A 16,238-nucleotide genomic window follows, 5' to 3' on the forward strand; every position below is an offset into this window, starting at 1 on the left:
AATGTCTCCCCCAAACTCAGACCTTATCTTTTCTGCTAAGCTCTTCACAATTGTACTATAGTACTTAGTTTTGGATCTTCTAGGTGGGGTGCAGGGTAGGCTGCTCCCACAGAATAGGACTGGTGGGAGCCCATGATGCTGGGCCCTGGCAAGCGGAAGTGCAGGAGCCTCGGGCCACTTTTCAGCCTCGGCATCCCAGACAGGAGTCCCGTAAGTGGCCAGTGCTTTTTCAGTGTTTCCTGTAAACTCTGCTCTGTCAGCTATGTCTTGCAGATATCAAACAGTCTCGGGATATCTGTGAGAGCTGGTTTATCAAAAGATAGATTCAGATTTACCAGTTGAATACTGTATAGAAGTTTACTTGGTAATGTCTCTTGATAAACACTAAATACTCTTTGCAAAATGCAAATCTGAAAATGTCACTTCCTACCCCACACCTCCCACTTAAAAGTCCATTAAGAATGTCCTATAGCCCTAAGGATAAAGTCCAGCCTCTTTACTGTGGCTCACAGGGCGCTCCCTGATTGGCCCCAGCTTTCCTCTCCAGCCTCATCTCCTAGTTTCAGTCTTCCATTTCTGGGCCTTTACACACACTGTTCCTCCTGTGCACACAGCCTCCCTGCCCCAGCCACTCCCCCTCCAGCCTGGCTGGTTCCTCATTATCCTTGAGGTTCTTCTGCCTTTAGATAGCATTTCCTCTGAGTGGTCTTTCCTGGCCCCCATCCCCATCCTGGCTCTGCAGCACCCCTTGCTTCATTCCCACAGGCCCTTGTCATCCTGGGTGGTGGGTTCCTGCTGGCCTGTTTGATGCTCATGATGGTGAGGACCTGGATCCATTTCAGTTACCAGCTCCTGCCACAGAAGTGGCACATCTAGGATTCAGTGAATATTTGGTGAAGGAGTGAGGGATTGGAAATGTCTTCTGTGTTCAGGGCCTAGTAACTAGCCTAGATGAAAATCTTTGACCTTGAGATTCAAGTAATAGGGTAGGAAGACCACAGTATCTTGGCCATGGAAGTCATTTAGGGAAAAAAATTAAAATGTTCCGAAGTTAAGAGCATTTTGGAAAAGGTATAAGTTCAGTTTAAGACAGGAAGTTGGCTGACCACCTGGACGAGACTGTAGAGTGGAAATACTTCACTGTATTCCAGGGTCTGGCCTTCAACTTTGAAGGTCCAGTAATTTGGTTTTATTTATATGCATGGTAGTGAATTAGAAGTGGATTGATGTATGTTAAATGAATTCACAATAACTTGTTTATATATAAATCAGAAGAACAGTTTCTTAAGTAGAGAAGAAACATATAACTGCTCTATCAAGCAAACCTCTTGGGGAGCCGGATTGTAAGTAGAAGGTACCTAGATGCACTCCTTGCTATCTGTCCCTATGGTGCCTGCACTTACTAGTTTGTGACTCTTAGCATGTCAGTAATGACTTTTATTTATTGAACATTCCCCAGAAGATGGCACACTGTGAGGAGACCAGGACCTTGTCTTTTTCACTGCAGTATCCGAGTGCCTGGCACCATGTGTGGTGCACAGTTGCTGTTTTGTGAATGAATATACTGATTGAAGAGGAGTTAGATGTCAGTCCTGTTGGTGTTGTCCTCAGGTTACAGTCTGATGTAGCCATTTCCACTACATTTGTCCCACAGATTTGTTACTGAGAGTGTCTAGAACTTCCTGTTTCACATGAGAATAAAGTATTTGGGTCAGGAGTCTGAAAGTCAGTAAAAGCATGAACTGAGTGCCTAGTGTATATGGAGCCCTGTGCTGAGAAGCAGTTTCCTTAGTGGATTGAAAACTCAGTTTTCAGAAGGCACTAAACATTGTGTTCTTCCAAGTGTGAACATGAAGGAGCTCTAAATTGTGGGTTGGTTTGTCCGAGTTTACCAGATGAGTCTGATTTGGCTCCTGGTAGGAATCAAGCAGTATCTGGTGAGCACTCCATACGTTCCCCACTCACTCCCACAGGGAGGGAATGTTGTGTCAGAGGATAACCTCCTGGCAGCATTGTGTAGACTCAGTGACTCGGCCTTAAGGCCTTTGCAGGACTCTCTGTATACACTGAGGGCCTGAGTTGGCAGTTACTGGCCCGCATTACTGAAAGCCAAGGCTGGCATGGCCAAGATCAAGCCTGGCGCCTGGATGCCATAATCTGGTTCAGGAATGGGCCTAGTCCATTGTAGCTATTGACACAAAAGCAGCCTTGTTGCAACTCTTTATAAATCCATCCAGAGCAATGGTCCTGGGCCAGGGCCATGACAGCTCTCCAACCAGGAGGCAAAAAGCCAAATTAGTAAAGATAAATGTTTGTCAGTCGGTAACCAAAGGGGGATTTGAAAAGGTTTCCAACAAGCCAACCACCTTGGATCCCAGCAATTGTTCTGAGTTTTTGCCCTGAATTGGCCCTCAATTGGCTGCCAAGGATAGCTGGAAAGATGGTCTGTAATTGCTGGGCACAGAGTATACTTCAGATCGAGGCATTTGTTTTTTTGTGTGTGGGGGGGTTAATTTAATTTTATATAGCACAACATTTCCCATTTTAACCATTTTTAAGTTTACATGTTACATGTCAGTGGTATTAATTACAGTTTATTGTGTTATGCTACCATCACCACCATCCATTATCCAAATAGAAACTGTGCCTATTTCTGGTTGAGTTTTGAGCTGAGCTCTCCCCTCCCCTGGAGCAGAGGATGAGGCTCATGGCTGTGCTCTTCTTCCAGGAGAAGTGGTGAACACCCACGGTCCAGTGGAGCCTGACAAAGACAACATCCGCCAGGAGCCCTACACTCTGCCTCAGGGCTTCACCTGGGATGCTTTGGACCTGGGGGATCGTGGAGTGGTGAGTAGGCCCACGCAGACCACAAGTGCAGGTTGGGTGCCATTTTCATAGTAAGTCCTACAGCCACACCAAGACAGCTCTACTTAAGCCTTCCTCAAGGAATCTCTTGTGAGCTGAGCCAAGCATGTCTGAGCAGATACCCCAATCTGTTGCCTCCTGGGGCCTGCCTAAGACTATATAGAATGGCTTTTGGCCTTTTTGGCAGTTCAAGGGTTAATCCCTGTAACTTCCCAAGAGTTACATTCATTCATTCTCTTATCTTATTTCTAGTCTATTCTTTGAGGCCCAGAGGCTGCTAAATGAGGGTTCACCCCCACCCCACCCCCTGAGCCACTCAGGGTCTCTTCTTTTTTCTTTCTTTTTTTTTTTTTTTTAAGTTCAGTTTTATTGAAATATATTCGCATACCATACAATCATCCATGGTATACAATCAGCTGTTCACAGTCTGATCATATAGTTATGCGTTCATCACCACAATCTATTTCTGAATATTTTCCTTACATCAGGGTCTCTTCTTTTGACCAGAGGGGTTTGTTTCTCCTGTAAGGAATGTTGGAAATATGAAGAGAATTTTTAAATTACAAACTTGGGTCAGCAGATGGTGACAGCTGAGAAGGCAGGAGGCCAGAATGATAAAAACTAGACATGGTAGGAAATGGCATTAACTTTATTTAAGGTAATTCCTTGACCCAACCTCAAGGGTCTTCTCTCCAAAGCATTTTCGTAGAAGTAATAATGAACAGATATGCATTGTTGATAGGTCAGAGCGATAGTGTGGTTGGTTAGTTGGATGACATTCTTGGTCTGCTACTTTGTGTACCTTAAGTCACACACTTACCCTGTGGTGGCTCCATTTCCTGTTTCAGTTAGATTGTTTGTCCCAAGAGGCCCTGCCATACCTGGGGTTGAAAAGGACTTGTGAGGTTAGACATGGGATTTTGGTAGTTTGCCTCATCCTTCTGAAAGAATGCTTAGAGCCCCAGGGTATTGGAGTTGGTCCCCTACCTAGCAGAATACCTCTAAGCGAGCTCTTTATTTCTCTGTAGCTGAAAGAACTATATACCCTCCTGAATGAGAATTATGTGGAAGATGATGACAACATGTTCCGATTTGATTATTCCCCAGAGTTTCTTTTGTGGTAAGTCTTAAGGGCTTTCTTATGGTGTATAAGGGCAAGGCAGAGGACAGGACCACCACAGGGCCCCAGAGTTGCCATCTCCACCAAAAGCCAGCCTTTGAATGGAAAAGTTCTCATTGCAGCTGAAGACTTGCTTCCAGTGGGGCAAAGAATTGAAACATTACTTAGACAGAATAACGGGATGAGGGAGACCTTTGTATAATCAGTAGCCAAGGTGACTACATAAGAAAGGAGGGAGGATGAGACTTAATCAGATTTAAAAGAAAAAGCAGTTCTGAACACATTGATTTGTGTGGAAATGGCCATGCCTGACTCAGCCATTCGCCTGCCTGGGCCACGTTTAATATCCAGGAAAGTGGAGGCATGAAGGCTGAATGGAGAGGAACTACCTGAAGGGGGAGAGGGAGGAGGAATGGGCAAGCAGAAAGAGGGGAGTGATGGTGCTGGGCAGAGCTCCTGGGGCACAACAGACAGCTCCAGACCACGTGACCCACTGACCACATGACCTACTGGCCTCTGAGCCAAGGAGTCCAGTCCTCAGGTAGTTTGTTCTGAGCTATCAGAGTGACCATGACTGGGTAAGTCAATAAGCCAGGTGGGCTGAGCAGAGAGAAGAGGCTAAGGTTCAATTCCATATGTGTATGGGGGGACTTGGTCCTAAAGACTCAGCTATCAACTCCTGGAGGGGGGGTGGTGGCATGAGCTTAGAACCAGACTCAGCTGTGGAACCCAAACAGCTTTCTGGCCTGTTGGCAAGCAGCACCACAACCCACCCGTCTCTTTTCCAGGGCTCTCCGGCCACCTGGCTGGCTCCCCCAGTGGCACTGTGGGGTTCGAGTGGTCTCAAGTCGGAAACTGGTTGGGTTCATCAGTGCCATTCCTGCAAACATCCATATCTATGACACGTAAGCATCAGTTCCCATCCCCACCCCTCACATCACCACCATCCTGCTTGGCCTGGGAGGAGCAGGTTCCATGAAGGGAGGAAACCCAGGGCCTGGGAATAGGAGTTCATAGTAGGAACTGCCTTTTTGGCTCTGACTTGTTGCTGGTTCTCTGAGACCTGGACTGGAAGAGGCCCACCCTAGGGGCCAACACACTAGCCGAACAGGGGCTCAGATTTTGCACTCCCATGTCAGCCACATGTTAATGCACTTGGGCACCTTCAGAAATGGGCTGGAGCCAGTGTGACCTAGATTCAGATAGTCATTTGGGCCTTCAATCTCTGCTCTTCATTTTGCTAGAAGTCATCCGAACCATCTGCCACGGGCTTCTGGGCTTCTAGGCCATGAATTCTTATGAGGATCCTAGAGTCTTGAAATCTGAGAATAGCCCTTGACATACTTTGAGAGGTTCCCTGTGCCACTTCTCTGCCTGTTAGAGATGGGACTCCCCCAGCCCAGGTATTGGGGAATGGTCAGGCAAATGGTGGTGGTGCCTTTAAATAAAGGAGTTTGCTTGGGATCCACTTTCCTTTGGAAGTCAGATCTGTGTTGAGTGAGCTGGCTCCTTGCCTTGGAGGCTGGGAGAGCAGTGGGGGTCCAAGTACTGATTGCTTAGAATAGGTGGAGGCAGAGCACTTGCCTGTGTGGAAGAGCGTGTCCTTCCAGGTGTGGCTCCAGAGGCTTGAAGAGACTTGAAGGGATCACTTCCTGCTGTTAAAATACTTGTTGCCTGGTCTTTTCCTCCCTCTTCAGAGAAAAGAAAATGGTGGAGATCAACTTCCTGTGTGTCCACAAGAAGTTGCGCTCCAAGAGGGTGGCTCCAGTCCTGATCCGCGAGATAACCCGGCGGGTTCACCTGGAAGGCATTTTCCAAGCTGTTTACACTGCTGGGGTAGTTCTACCAAAGCCAGTTGGCACCTGCAGGTAAAAATCTCTTCCTGAAAAGTCTTTGAAATATTGGCCTGCCCATTCTAGTTGAGGAGCTGTGTCATTGTGAGTTGTAGCTCTGCCCTCGGCTCAGTGCATGCCCAGAAGCATCTCCTTCTCTAGTGTCTGGTGAAATGGGTGGTGGGAGGAGCCAAGTAGGGAACATGGAAAAGTCAAAGGGGAGAGTTGCAGCTGGGACCTGGAACCCGAGAGTGCATGCCTGGTCCACAGGGGTTAGCCATTTTCAGCTCCTGCTGATTACCACCACTGTAGTTTTTGCTTTTGTTTTCCAGAAATCTAGATTTTTATGAGAAAGGTCCTAATTTTTTAAATGGCTCTTGTTTTGAATATTTTGTGGCCACAAAGCACATGTCTGACCTCTGCGTGGCCCAATGATAACTTGTTTGCAGCCTCTGCCTTAGAAGGTTGTTTGAAACAATTGAATAATTGCTACCTGACGGCCTTTAAGAGGAAAAATACCAGGTGAAGGCAGAAGAGGATGCAGGGAACAATAAACACATTAAGATGAGTTAACTACTGTGTAAGTCTTTTCCATCGACTTGATTCCAGGAGTGAGGATTGCTCGTCCCTGACTACAGCTGTAACAGAGGAATGGCTTTGCAATTGAGAAAGAAAAATAGGGAGAAAGAAACTATGGGAAGAGTGGTGGCAGCTCTCCATTCACTGGGAGAAAGGTTGGAGGGCAGCTGAGACCCGGTGGCTCAAGTGGAATCTGGCGTGTCTCTAACGCCACCTGCTGACCATCCTGAGATCTCCATGCCATTGTCTTCTAGTGGGATTGGCCTGAGGCCCCTAAAGACAGGACGTTTGTGTCTCCACAGGTACTGGCATCGGTCCCTAAATCCACGGAAGCTGATTGAGGTGAAATTCTCCCACCTGAGCAGAAACATGACCATGCAGCGGACCATGAAGCTCTACCGACTGCCAGAGGCCAGTGGTGTTCTGGGGTGCTGGGCGGGGGCAAGGGCAGGCCCAGGAAAGCCTGGCCCTTAGCAGGACCGGAGCCAAGCTTTGGATGGGTAGAGGGGTTCTCTTACCAGAATAGTGAACCAACCTATAGTTCCCAAATTCCTGGGCTTTCCGTTTTTGTCATCTGTTATCTATAGTGAGGATTTTATTTTAGTTTCATTCTCATTCTCAGTTCTTCTGGATTTATGCCTTGTCCAGCTTCTCTGCCATCTATTGATGGGCTCAGAGAACACCTATTCTCTGTAATTTTAGCCTAAGTAAAGTATAAATAGAAAAGTGAATCCACTTACCGAACCTTTGTATACCCTGCAACACATTCTGGAGCCCAGTGTAAATGAATTACAGGATGTCTGCTGCTCCCCTCTGCCAAGTCAGGTCGAGGAGGGTTGATTGAAGCTTGTGAGGGAAACCCAATTTCTAATCCCTGTCCCTCACCCAGATTTTACCACTGAAGGACTGGGCAACCTCGAGTGAGCTGTTTTTCTATTCTGGGTCTGTTTGCCTAGCTTCCCAAAGAAACAAATGCGCCTCGTTCTCCAACTGTGCCTAGCTTTAGGTTCATATGGTAGGGATTCTTAAAATCCCTTTCTTGCCTCAGGGTTCTCCCAGTCAGTAATATGTTGATTAGAGGGCTGCTCCCCCTGGATTCATCAGCCACCAAACTGGACTAATCACCTTGGAATTAGGCTAATCTACCATTGGATTGGAGTCATTAGCATTTTCTCTTGAGAGACTGCTGCAGTGCATTTATACACTATGGCGAAAAACAGACTTTGGAGGCCAGAGTGTGTGTCTCCTCCCTCCTGCTACCATGACAGATTAGTCCTGTGTTGTAGACAGGTAGGCAGAGAGCCTCCGTCAGGTGGTATAGCAGCCAGAAGAGTATCTGTGGATCTTCCTGCCTCTGGGTGAGAACCCCAGCATGGCTGCTCTTTTCAGTCTGAGACTTGAGGTGTCCTTGTGGGAGCTGCTCTGTAGAAACATGGTCAGTAAATGTTCCCTAGAGATATCAGGATTATCAAGGAATTTTGGAGGCGAGAGGTCCCAGCATTGAAGTTTTTTTTTTTTTTTAAAATTAAATTCAGTTTTATTGAAATACATTCACACACCATACAGTCATCCATGGTATACAATCAACTGTCCACAGTATGATAACATAGTTATACGTTCATCACCACAATCTATCTCTGAACATTTTCCTTACGTCAGAAAGAACCAGAACAAGAACAAAAAATAAAAGTAAAAAAAGAACACCCAAATCATCTCCCCCATCCCACCCATTTGTCCTTTAGTTTTTATCCCCATTTTTCTACTCATCCATACACTAGATAAAGGGGGTGTGATCCACAAGGTCTTCACAATCACATTGTCACCCCTTGTAATCTACATTATTATATAATTGTCTTCAGGAGCCCAGACTGCTGGGTTGGAGTTTGGTAGTTTCAGGTATTTACTTCTAGCTATTCCAATACATTAAAACCTAAGAGGTGTTATCTATATAGCACATAAGAATGTCCACCAGAGTGACCTCTCGACTCCATTTGAAATCTCTCAGCCACTGAAACTATTTTGTCTCATTTTGCATCCCCCTTTTGGTCAAGAAGATACTCTCAGTCCCACGATGCCGGGTCCAGATTCATCCCTGGGAGTTATATTCTGCATTGCCAGGGAGATTTACACGCCTGGGAGTCGGCTCCCACGTAGGGGGGAGGGTAGCGAGTTCACCTGTCGAGATGGCTCAGTTAGAGAGAGAGAGGGCCACATCTGAGCAACAAAGAGGTACTCAGGGGGAGACTCTTAGGCACAATTATACCAGCATTGAAGTTTTAAAAGCAATTCCTGTATGGGAAGCAACTGTATCAGGCAGTGACTGAGGGTATATGAACTGGTAACTCCACCCTGTTTTGAGATTTGGTCCAGTCCCACCTTTGTGTATTTTGTGCATCTGGGGGCATTCTGTTATTGGCCCCCGCATTTGCTCCATAGGATTATGTTTTATTCCATTGAAGTACTTTCTCAGAAAAAAGCAGCAGTGGGGGTAGGATTCTGGTTTGTGGTGAAATCCTGGGAGTTCAATGCTGTTCTGAATTTAACTTGTAGCAGTGACCTCCTGGGGAACACTACAGGTCCAGTGGTGTCTGAGGGGACAAAACAGGCATGCTGGGCCCTGAGGGTTCCACAGGTCGGCTTGGAACCTGTGAAGGACTCTGGTCTAGTAGGAGAGAAACTAGTGTGGGAAGAGAGAGATCAGTTACAGTAAACTATGAGAAGGTGGTGAGGGCTCAGAGGGGAGGACCTGAGGAAGGCCGGGCAGTAGCACTGGGCTGGGCAGAGGGAAGTGATGGGAAGCCCAGTAGGTCCACGGGGTTTGTAGGCAGCAGTTCTCAGCGCGGCACCTTTGACAATGTGGGCCAGATAATTCTTTGTTGTGGGGGGCCGTTCTGTGCATTTTAGGGTGTTTAGCAGCATCCCTGGCCTCTACCCACTAGGTGCCAGTAGGAACTCTTCTGTTGTGACAACCAGTAATGTCTCCAGATGTCCCCTGAGGGGCAAAATCAACTCTTGTTGAGAACCACTGAGCTAGTGCAACAGAAGGCACAGCCAGAATGGCCAGCTTGTCCAGAGGGGGGAAGGCCTCTGCACCCTTGTTAAGAAGTTTGAAATAAGAGAAGGGCATGAATAGGTTGTGTTTTCTTGGGAATACAGCCTGGGGCCATGTGGATAAGAGATTGATGCTGCAGCCATAGCCACAGATGACAGCCTTAACTTGGGAAGGAAAGGTTCAGAAGATACTGAAGAGGCAGGACTTGTGCCTGAGAACTAGGGACAGTTGATGAGAGGAAGTTGCCAAGAATGACTGAGGATTCTCACTTGACGGCCTTGGTGGATTGATCCTGGAGGGTAGTGGGAAGGGGGACAACGTGAAATTTTCAATGCTTGTAGGACACGAGAAGGAGCTGAAGTGTAGACTTCACAGGCAGCACGTCTGATGCTGATCCTTCTGTCTTCCTCCCAGACTCCCAAGACTGCTGGATTACGACCTATGGAAAAAAAGGATATTCCAGTCGTGCACCAGCTTCTTGCCAGGTACTTGAAGCAGTTTCACCTCACGCCAGTCATGAGCCAGGAGGAGGTGGAGCACTGGTTCTACCCCCAGGAGAATATCATTGACACTTTTGTGGTGGAGGTGAGTCAGTGGAGGGGGTATTCTGGGCCTCTGACTCACTCGCAGAGGGGTGTCCTCCTTAAGTGGCTGGGTCTCCAGGGCTCAGTGTCTGAAGAATTAATTGGCAGGAGCATTGGCACCCTAGACCTCCCTGACCATCTGTGTTTGATCCCCTCTAAAGACAAGAAAAGTCGTAGCTGACATTGGCTGAAAGTGATACTCTTGGGGTCTGACTTGAGGCCTCTGCCTCCCCCACACATTGTGACAAAGAGTAGAGAGAACTGAGCCCCTCTTAATAAATCACGTAAGCCTTTGATTTCCTGCCTGTCCTGACTTGATCTCGTACTGGCCAAACATCAGGTACACAGTCTGGGGGAATGTGAGTGGCAAGAAGAGGTCCCTGGCAATACCCAGGGTAGGGAAAGAGCTCAATAGATCAAGACCAGGATCCAGCCTGGATTTTCCTCTTGGCTCTGTCCTCGAGTGCCCTTAGCCTATGTATATTCTTTTGCCTGTATGTGCCATTTCAGTTTCCACCCATTCATCTGGAGGGGCAGGGCTGTCTAGGAAGGCAGGAGAGTGACTGAAAGTATTTTGTCCAGGATTGCTGTGTTACTAGGCATTTCTTCTTATTGTCTTCTCTTCAGAATGCAAACGGTGAGGTGACGGACTTTCTGAGCTTCTACACCCTTCCCTCCACCATCATGAACCATCCGACCCACAAGAGTCTAAAAGCTGCTTATTCTTTCTACAACGTTCACACCCAGACCCCTCTCCTGGACCTCATGAGTGACGCCCTTGTTCTTGCCAAAATGGTGAGGAGTGGACCAGAGGGTCTTTCTGGGGTTCTGTGGGGAAGGGGCAGTGGTGAGCATGGCTCATGGGAGGCAGTTCCTGTGGCTGGTAGGCTTTGAGCCCTCTTCGCCTTCCTGCTCTTCTTAGGGAGGACCCCCGGATTTTCAGCCAACAGCTCAAAAGTAGGAGGGAGCAAGGAGTGTGCAAACAAAGAAAAGGCATTGAACTCCTCCTGATTTATCTCAGTGAGCTTCGTTCTCACAGGAGGTGCTGCCAAGGAGCCTGAATAGCCAGGCCTACTTGGAGAGCAAAAGGGTCCTCCTTATGACTTCCCCAGCGCAGGAATGGGGAGATTGGTCTCTGTCTTGGTGAGTAATTGGAACATCTGACCACAGGGCATGGGGTGGCAGGGCCCAGGGATTTTTATCCCCAGAGAGACCTTCAGTCAGTTCTTCATTGTGGAGCTCTGGGGTGCTCTCTTGCACTGAGCCCAGCCCACTGTGGGCAGGCCAAAAGACAGACAATCCGGCCCTGCCCTGTGAGAGCTTCTGATCTAGTTTGTGAGGTTTAGAGAAGCATCTTTTTCACATCTCACAGCAACAGATCAGGTGTCATAAAGTCACATGGTGTAGACCATGCCTAGGAGTTAGAGTGTTCAGGGAGTAAGGGAACAGTGCAAATGCTGAGTAGCTGATAGGAGCCAGCCTCCCAGACGAAGGGGCCTGGGGCTTGGTCTCCAGGGAAGACTGTGGAAACTCCTGGAGAATGTTTCAGGACCATTTAACAAGGAACAACAGGAGCCAGGGCCTGGGCAAGACAAATGTGTACTCAGAGGGACACTGAGGAGAGGCCAGGTTGGAGAGGTGGTGCTCCAGGGGGTCAGGAGAACCATCACTGGAGATGTAGGTGCTGATTGGAGCTTGGATTTGACAGGTAAGCAGTGGGAGAGCCTGAAAGAACACTGCTCTCGGGGCTGCTTGTGGGATGGTTTTAATACAGTTGAGGGGGGGGGCAGGAAGGAGAAGCAGCCTTCATCTGTCTTCCCTGTTCTTGTTCCTCCCTGCCGCCGTGCAGAAAGGGTTTGACGTGTTCAATGCACTGGATCTCATGGAGAACAAAACCTTCCTGGAGAAGCTGAAGTTTGGCATAGGGGATGGCAACCTGCAGTATTATCTTTACAATTGGAAGTGCCCCAGCATGGGGGCAGAGAAGGTATGTGCCGCCTCTGTGCCACGTGCAGCCTCCCCTCGAGGCTCCCGCACAGGAGGAGTCTGGGCCCTTATTAACTGGCATTTATGGGCCCTTGACAGATTCCCCGCTGCATTGGCCAGACTACCAGGGTCAGTGCTCCCCTATCAGCAGCTGGTATGAGGATGGCAGTGGGGTTGGGGTCCAGATCCCCACAGAAGCAGGAAGGTTGTTTCTAGCTTCTCTTCCCACAAGGGGAACCATCTCATCTGGCTGGGGCAGGGCATTCTGCAGCCTCTAAGGAAACTGTGGAAGTTGGTTAGCCAGCAGCATTAGAGGCTGAGGGCTGAGGGGTCATTCCTCTGGGAGGCTGCTGCACTCACTCCAGCGTGGCTCTGCCTTAGCCCTGCCTCCCCCAGCCCCACGGGGCATTGGTGTAGCCTGTACTCATGGAGCACTGGCCGATCAGCTGGAGGAAGGCTTTTTGACCCGTTTTCCTTCAGGACGCTGGCAGTTGCTTCCTTGAGGGATCTGATAGATGTGTGAGTCCCTGCTTAGAGGTTGAGTGGGGTGGCCCTGGCTCGGCTCCGGCAGGAGTCTGCTCCTACCACCCAGGCATTAGGAACTTCAGGACTGGGATGGGGAAGCAGGAGTATTTGGACAACCATCATCTCAACTCTGCCTCTCCCATTGGCTCTCCTAGGTTGGACTGGTGTTACAGTAACCAGTCGTCAGTGAAATTCTGGATAAAGCCACTGAGAATTCAAACCAGGAAATGGATCCCACCACTTTTGTTGGTCTGATTTTCACAAACGTGAGAATCCCTGGCAAAGGGAACCGAACTGAACTGGCTTTACCAAACTGCCACTGAGTTTGACAATTGTATTGCAATGGCGTAGGCTGCCTGATGTCACCTCTGGCCGTGTGTCTGGTCTCTCTGTTTTCCAATTAATCACATCCTCATGCAGCCGTGATCAAGGGAATGTAACTGCTGAAAACTAGCTCGTGATTGGCATATTATGGAGTTAACGGGTGAATAATAAAAGTATATATATATATATTATATATATAATTATTTTAAATATCTTTCATGTTCCAAATGTACAAGGATGTTTGTTTCTAATGAAAAGTTGTATCCAGATCATTTCTCAATTTAGAATGCAAGGACAGTGCCAGACAGGCACATATTGGTACAGTTAGTTGTTTCCTTCTCAAAGTAGACATTGGTGTTTCTTGGAGCAGGAGAAAGAGGATCTGGGGGATCTTATCCCCTTCTGAATTGGCTGGAATGATTGGCTTTGAGAAGGTGGGGAAGGCTGAGATCTCATAGAACAGCAGGGAGAGCTCTTGGAGGGAGGCTTTCCTGCAGGGGCTAAGCCTTTTTGCATTCTGAGACTGGGCAACAGGGAAGGTACATGGGAGGAAATTTCATCAACTGAGTCCTTTCTGCCACCCCCTTGGCCTGCTGCCTGCAGGAAGTCTCTGTGCTGACCAATGTAAAAGGGCTCTCTAGCCAGCTGTTGCTAACCTTAGAAGGTTGAGTCCTCTATGAAATTTTGTTTTTCCACTGTCGGGGGAGGCTGATGGTTTGAAGACCTTGAACCTCCTTGTAGCATCTGGGACCTTGTGGAGACCACATCAGTGCAAGCTCTGCCTAGTGAGCTCCCCTCAGAGCAGAGAGCCAGCACCTGGTGGCATGAGGGCATGGGACCTATTACCCATAACCTTCTGGCCACCAGCCCCTGGTCTGTGCCATCCAACCGCTCTCAACCCGTTAGCCATTTCTGGTTGTTCTGCTTTCCAACATAGCCAGCCAGCAAGCAAGTGGTGGCAAGGAGTGGTGATGAGAGTCAGATCTAGACGTGTCTGCAGAAGTCATTTCTGATGTTTTGTAGCTTGTGGTGGTCATGGTGGTTATTGATGCTGCCAGTTTTCCAAAACTTAATTGAGCCTCTGGCACGTGGCTAACGATGGCATTCCTCAGTTGTACTCAGCCAAGTGGCTTCGAGAGGACTGAGCTGTGAAATTGTCAGCAACCCACATCGAGACTTGTCTCTCACTTTTGCTTTAGGAAAAAGTAAATGAGTGAATAGCATGATGTGTGGTGGTGGTGGTGGTGGTGGTAGTGGTGGGGTTTCCTTGCTGCTCTCACTTCTCGGGTTCTCATAGGGAGAATGAAGTCTTAGCCGGGTGGCCAGGCTCCACCCAGTCCCCCTAACTGAAGCCACTCCCTCCAAGCCAACAGGGGCTTGTTTCAGGCCATGGGCTTTTGCCAAGGTTTGCTGGAGCCGTCAAAGCTGGAGGGAGTCATGTCTTGGGAGAGGGCTGTGCCCACTCGGTAGACTGCTGCTGGAGCCAGCATCTCCACTGTATTGGCCTTTCATCAGAGGGTTCTAGGGGGCACCACCCCACCCCCGGTGGTCCTGTACTACAGACTGCAGGCCCCAGTGATCATGGCTGACCTTTGACTCCTTGACTCCAAGACACCCAGACCAAAGAAGCTGATGCGCCTTGCATTTGCAGATGGGAGGAGTTGGACAGGAGAGACTTGCCTTTACAGCTTCACAGACATCAGACATGGCACCCCAAGCCCCAAAGCAGCTTACTCTGTTCAGATCTCTAAGGACCTCAGAGAACAAAGTGCCCACCCTTTCTTGCCCTGGGCAGGGGCTGGAACTTGAAAAGGCTCAGGTCTTAGTCTTGGCCGGCTTTGGCTGAGCTGCTTCTGTGGAATTTGAGGTGTACGATGGCCTCACTGGAGCGAGCTTCGCCTTGGTTGTCCCAGGTCATGGAATGGAAACCAGGAGGCTCAAGTGGCTGCTCTGAAAGAAACAGATCTCCTCGCAAAACCCCACTGTTTGTCCCTCCAAAACCGCATGGGCTGCTCTTGGACTCTGCTGTCTTCTTACGATGGGGACTCTGCCCAGCCCTCTGTACTGCCACCAGACCCCTGAGAGTCAACTTGGCAGCTACTACAGCCTCATTTTTGTCCAAACAGCCCCTGGGTTCTTCACGTGAACCTTCTGGGATCTGGGGTCAGAAAGAACCGTGGAGTGGGCATCAGGGTCTCCCGGTGCCAGGATTGACTTGAACCAGATGCGGGAAGGACCCTGAGGCCTCCAAGCTCATCGTAGTGCCTCAGGCAGCCCTGCTTGGAGAGCCTCTCTGGACTTGGCCCTCACCTTCTGCCACTGCCTGCTCCTTGCTGGCATTGGGCTTTCACTCTCCATGTTTCAAGGACATTTACCTCCTGCCTTTGGATTGTCTGCACTTGACCACTAACTCCCGGGCATACTCCCACAGACCCTAGTCTTTGTGTAGGGAGAGGGCTGGGGAGAAACAAGGCCTCAGCTCTAGACTGAGGTCTTCGCAGAGCTCGTTTCCACATCTGCCTACTTCTAAAGTTGCCAATGTCTTGTTTGAAGGCCAGCCCACATTAAGCCATAAACACCGGGTTTAGGGGAAATTTCAGGCCTTGCCTGTGACTCTCCTGCTATTGTCCCCTTGACCTGCTGGCTCTCTGAAGCCCAGAGGTGGGTGTCCCTATGGTCCTGAATTCTTTCCTCAAAGATGATCAGCTTTTAACCAGCCTAAAGAAGGCCCTAAAAGGCCTGGGACAGCTTGGCTGAGCTGCCTTCTGGGAGAGGGAGAGGGCTGCCTTTCAGGCCAGGGAGGGGAGCAGGGCGCTTCTCCGGCTGGTGCCCACTCCCTGGAGCCAGCCTACTCACGGCCTGGTCCAGCTGCCCCGGGACCATAGGAGACCCAGGCTTTAGTTTTGACTTACTGCCAAGTGAAGGCAGGCCTTAACCAGAGGAGGTCGTTGAGGACAATTTCAATTCAATTAAAAAATGATGATTGGCAGGTAGGTGTTGCATCTGGGAACAGGGCAGGGGAAGCTTCACCTTTTTGTCTTGGCTTTTCTTTGGGCTCTGGGAGGGCCATCTGTTTCCAGGGTGGGGAGGAAATACCAAATGCATTGTTGTTCTGCTTGATAACATCTCAGTTGTTTCTAATAAAGGAAGTAGCTGAACAAACCCCTTCTGCCCTCCTGGTATTCCTCTGGTCAGTGTTCAGCCGGGGCCTGGCTGGAGCACCCCCTCTCTCCAAGGGCATGAGCATCCTGCAGAGAGCCTCCGGGGATCACCGTGCCAGGGCGGCAACTTTGGAAAACGGTCCTTTGGCAAGGCTGCCCTTAGTTCAAGGAAAACTTCCCTCTTTTCCCCCAACCTCTCCCACCCTCCAG

At 49.1% G+C, this 16,238-nt stretch overlaps 1 protein-coding gene across 1 annotated transcript in view; it reads left to right on the forward strand.

Moving 5' to 3' along the window:
- NMT1 (N-myristoyltransferase 1) overlaps positions 1–16,025 on the forward strand; it is a 31,656-nt gene extending 15,631 nt beyond the window's left edge. The window contains exons 4-12 of the mRNA XM_037808712.1: positions 2,729–2,847; positions 3,894–3,985; positions 4,774–4,890; positions 5,683–5,853; positions 6,699–6,807; positions 9,863–10,033; positions 10,660–10,827; positions 11,882–12,019; positions 12,699–16,025. Coding sequence (XP_037664640.1) covers positions 2,729–2,847; positions 3,894–3,985; positions 4,774–4,890; positions 5,683–5,853; positions 6,699–6,807; positions 9,863–10,033; positions 10,660–10,827; positions 11,882–12,019; positions 12,699–12,719 — 1,106 coding nt within the window. The 3' untranslated portion in view covers positions 12,720–16,025. The remainder of the gene's footprint in view (positions 1–2,728; positions 2,848–3,893; positions 3,986–4,773; positions 4,891–5,682; positions 5,854–6,698; positions 6,808–9,862; positions 10,034–10,659; positions 10,828–11,881; positions 12,020–12,698) is intronic.
- Positions 16,026–16,238: the final 213 nt, after the last annotated feature.

This window comes from Choloepus didactylus, chromosome 18 (assembly GCF_015220235.1).
Source record: "Choloepus didactylus isolate mChoDid1 chromosome 18, mChoDid1.pri, whole genome shotgun sequence".
Taxonomy (NCBI): domain Eukaryota; kingdom Metazoa; phylum Chordata; class Mammalia; order Pilosa; family Megalonychidae; genus Choloepus; species Choloepus didactylus.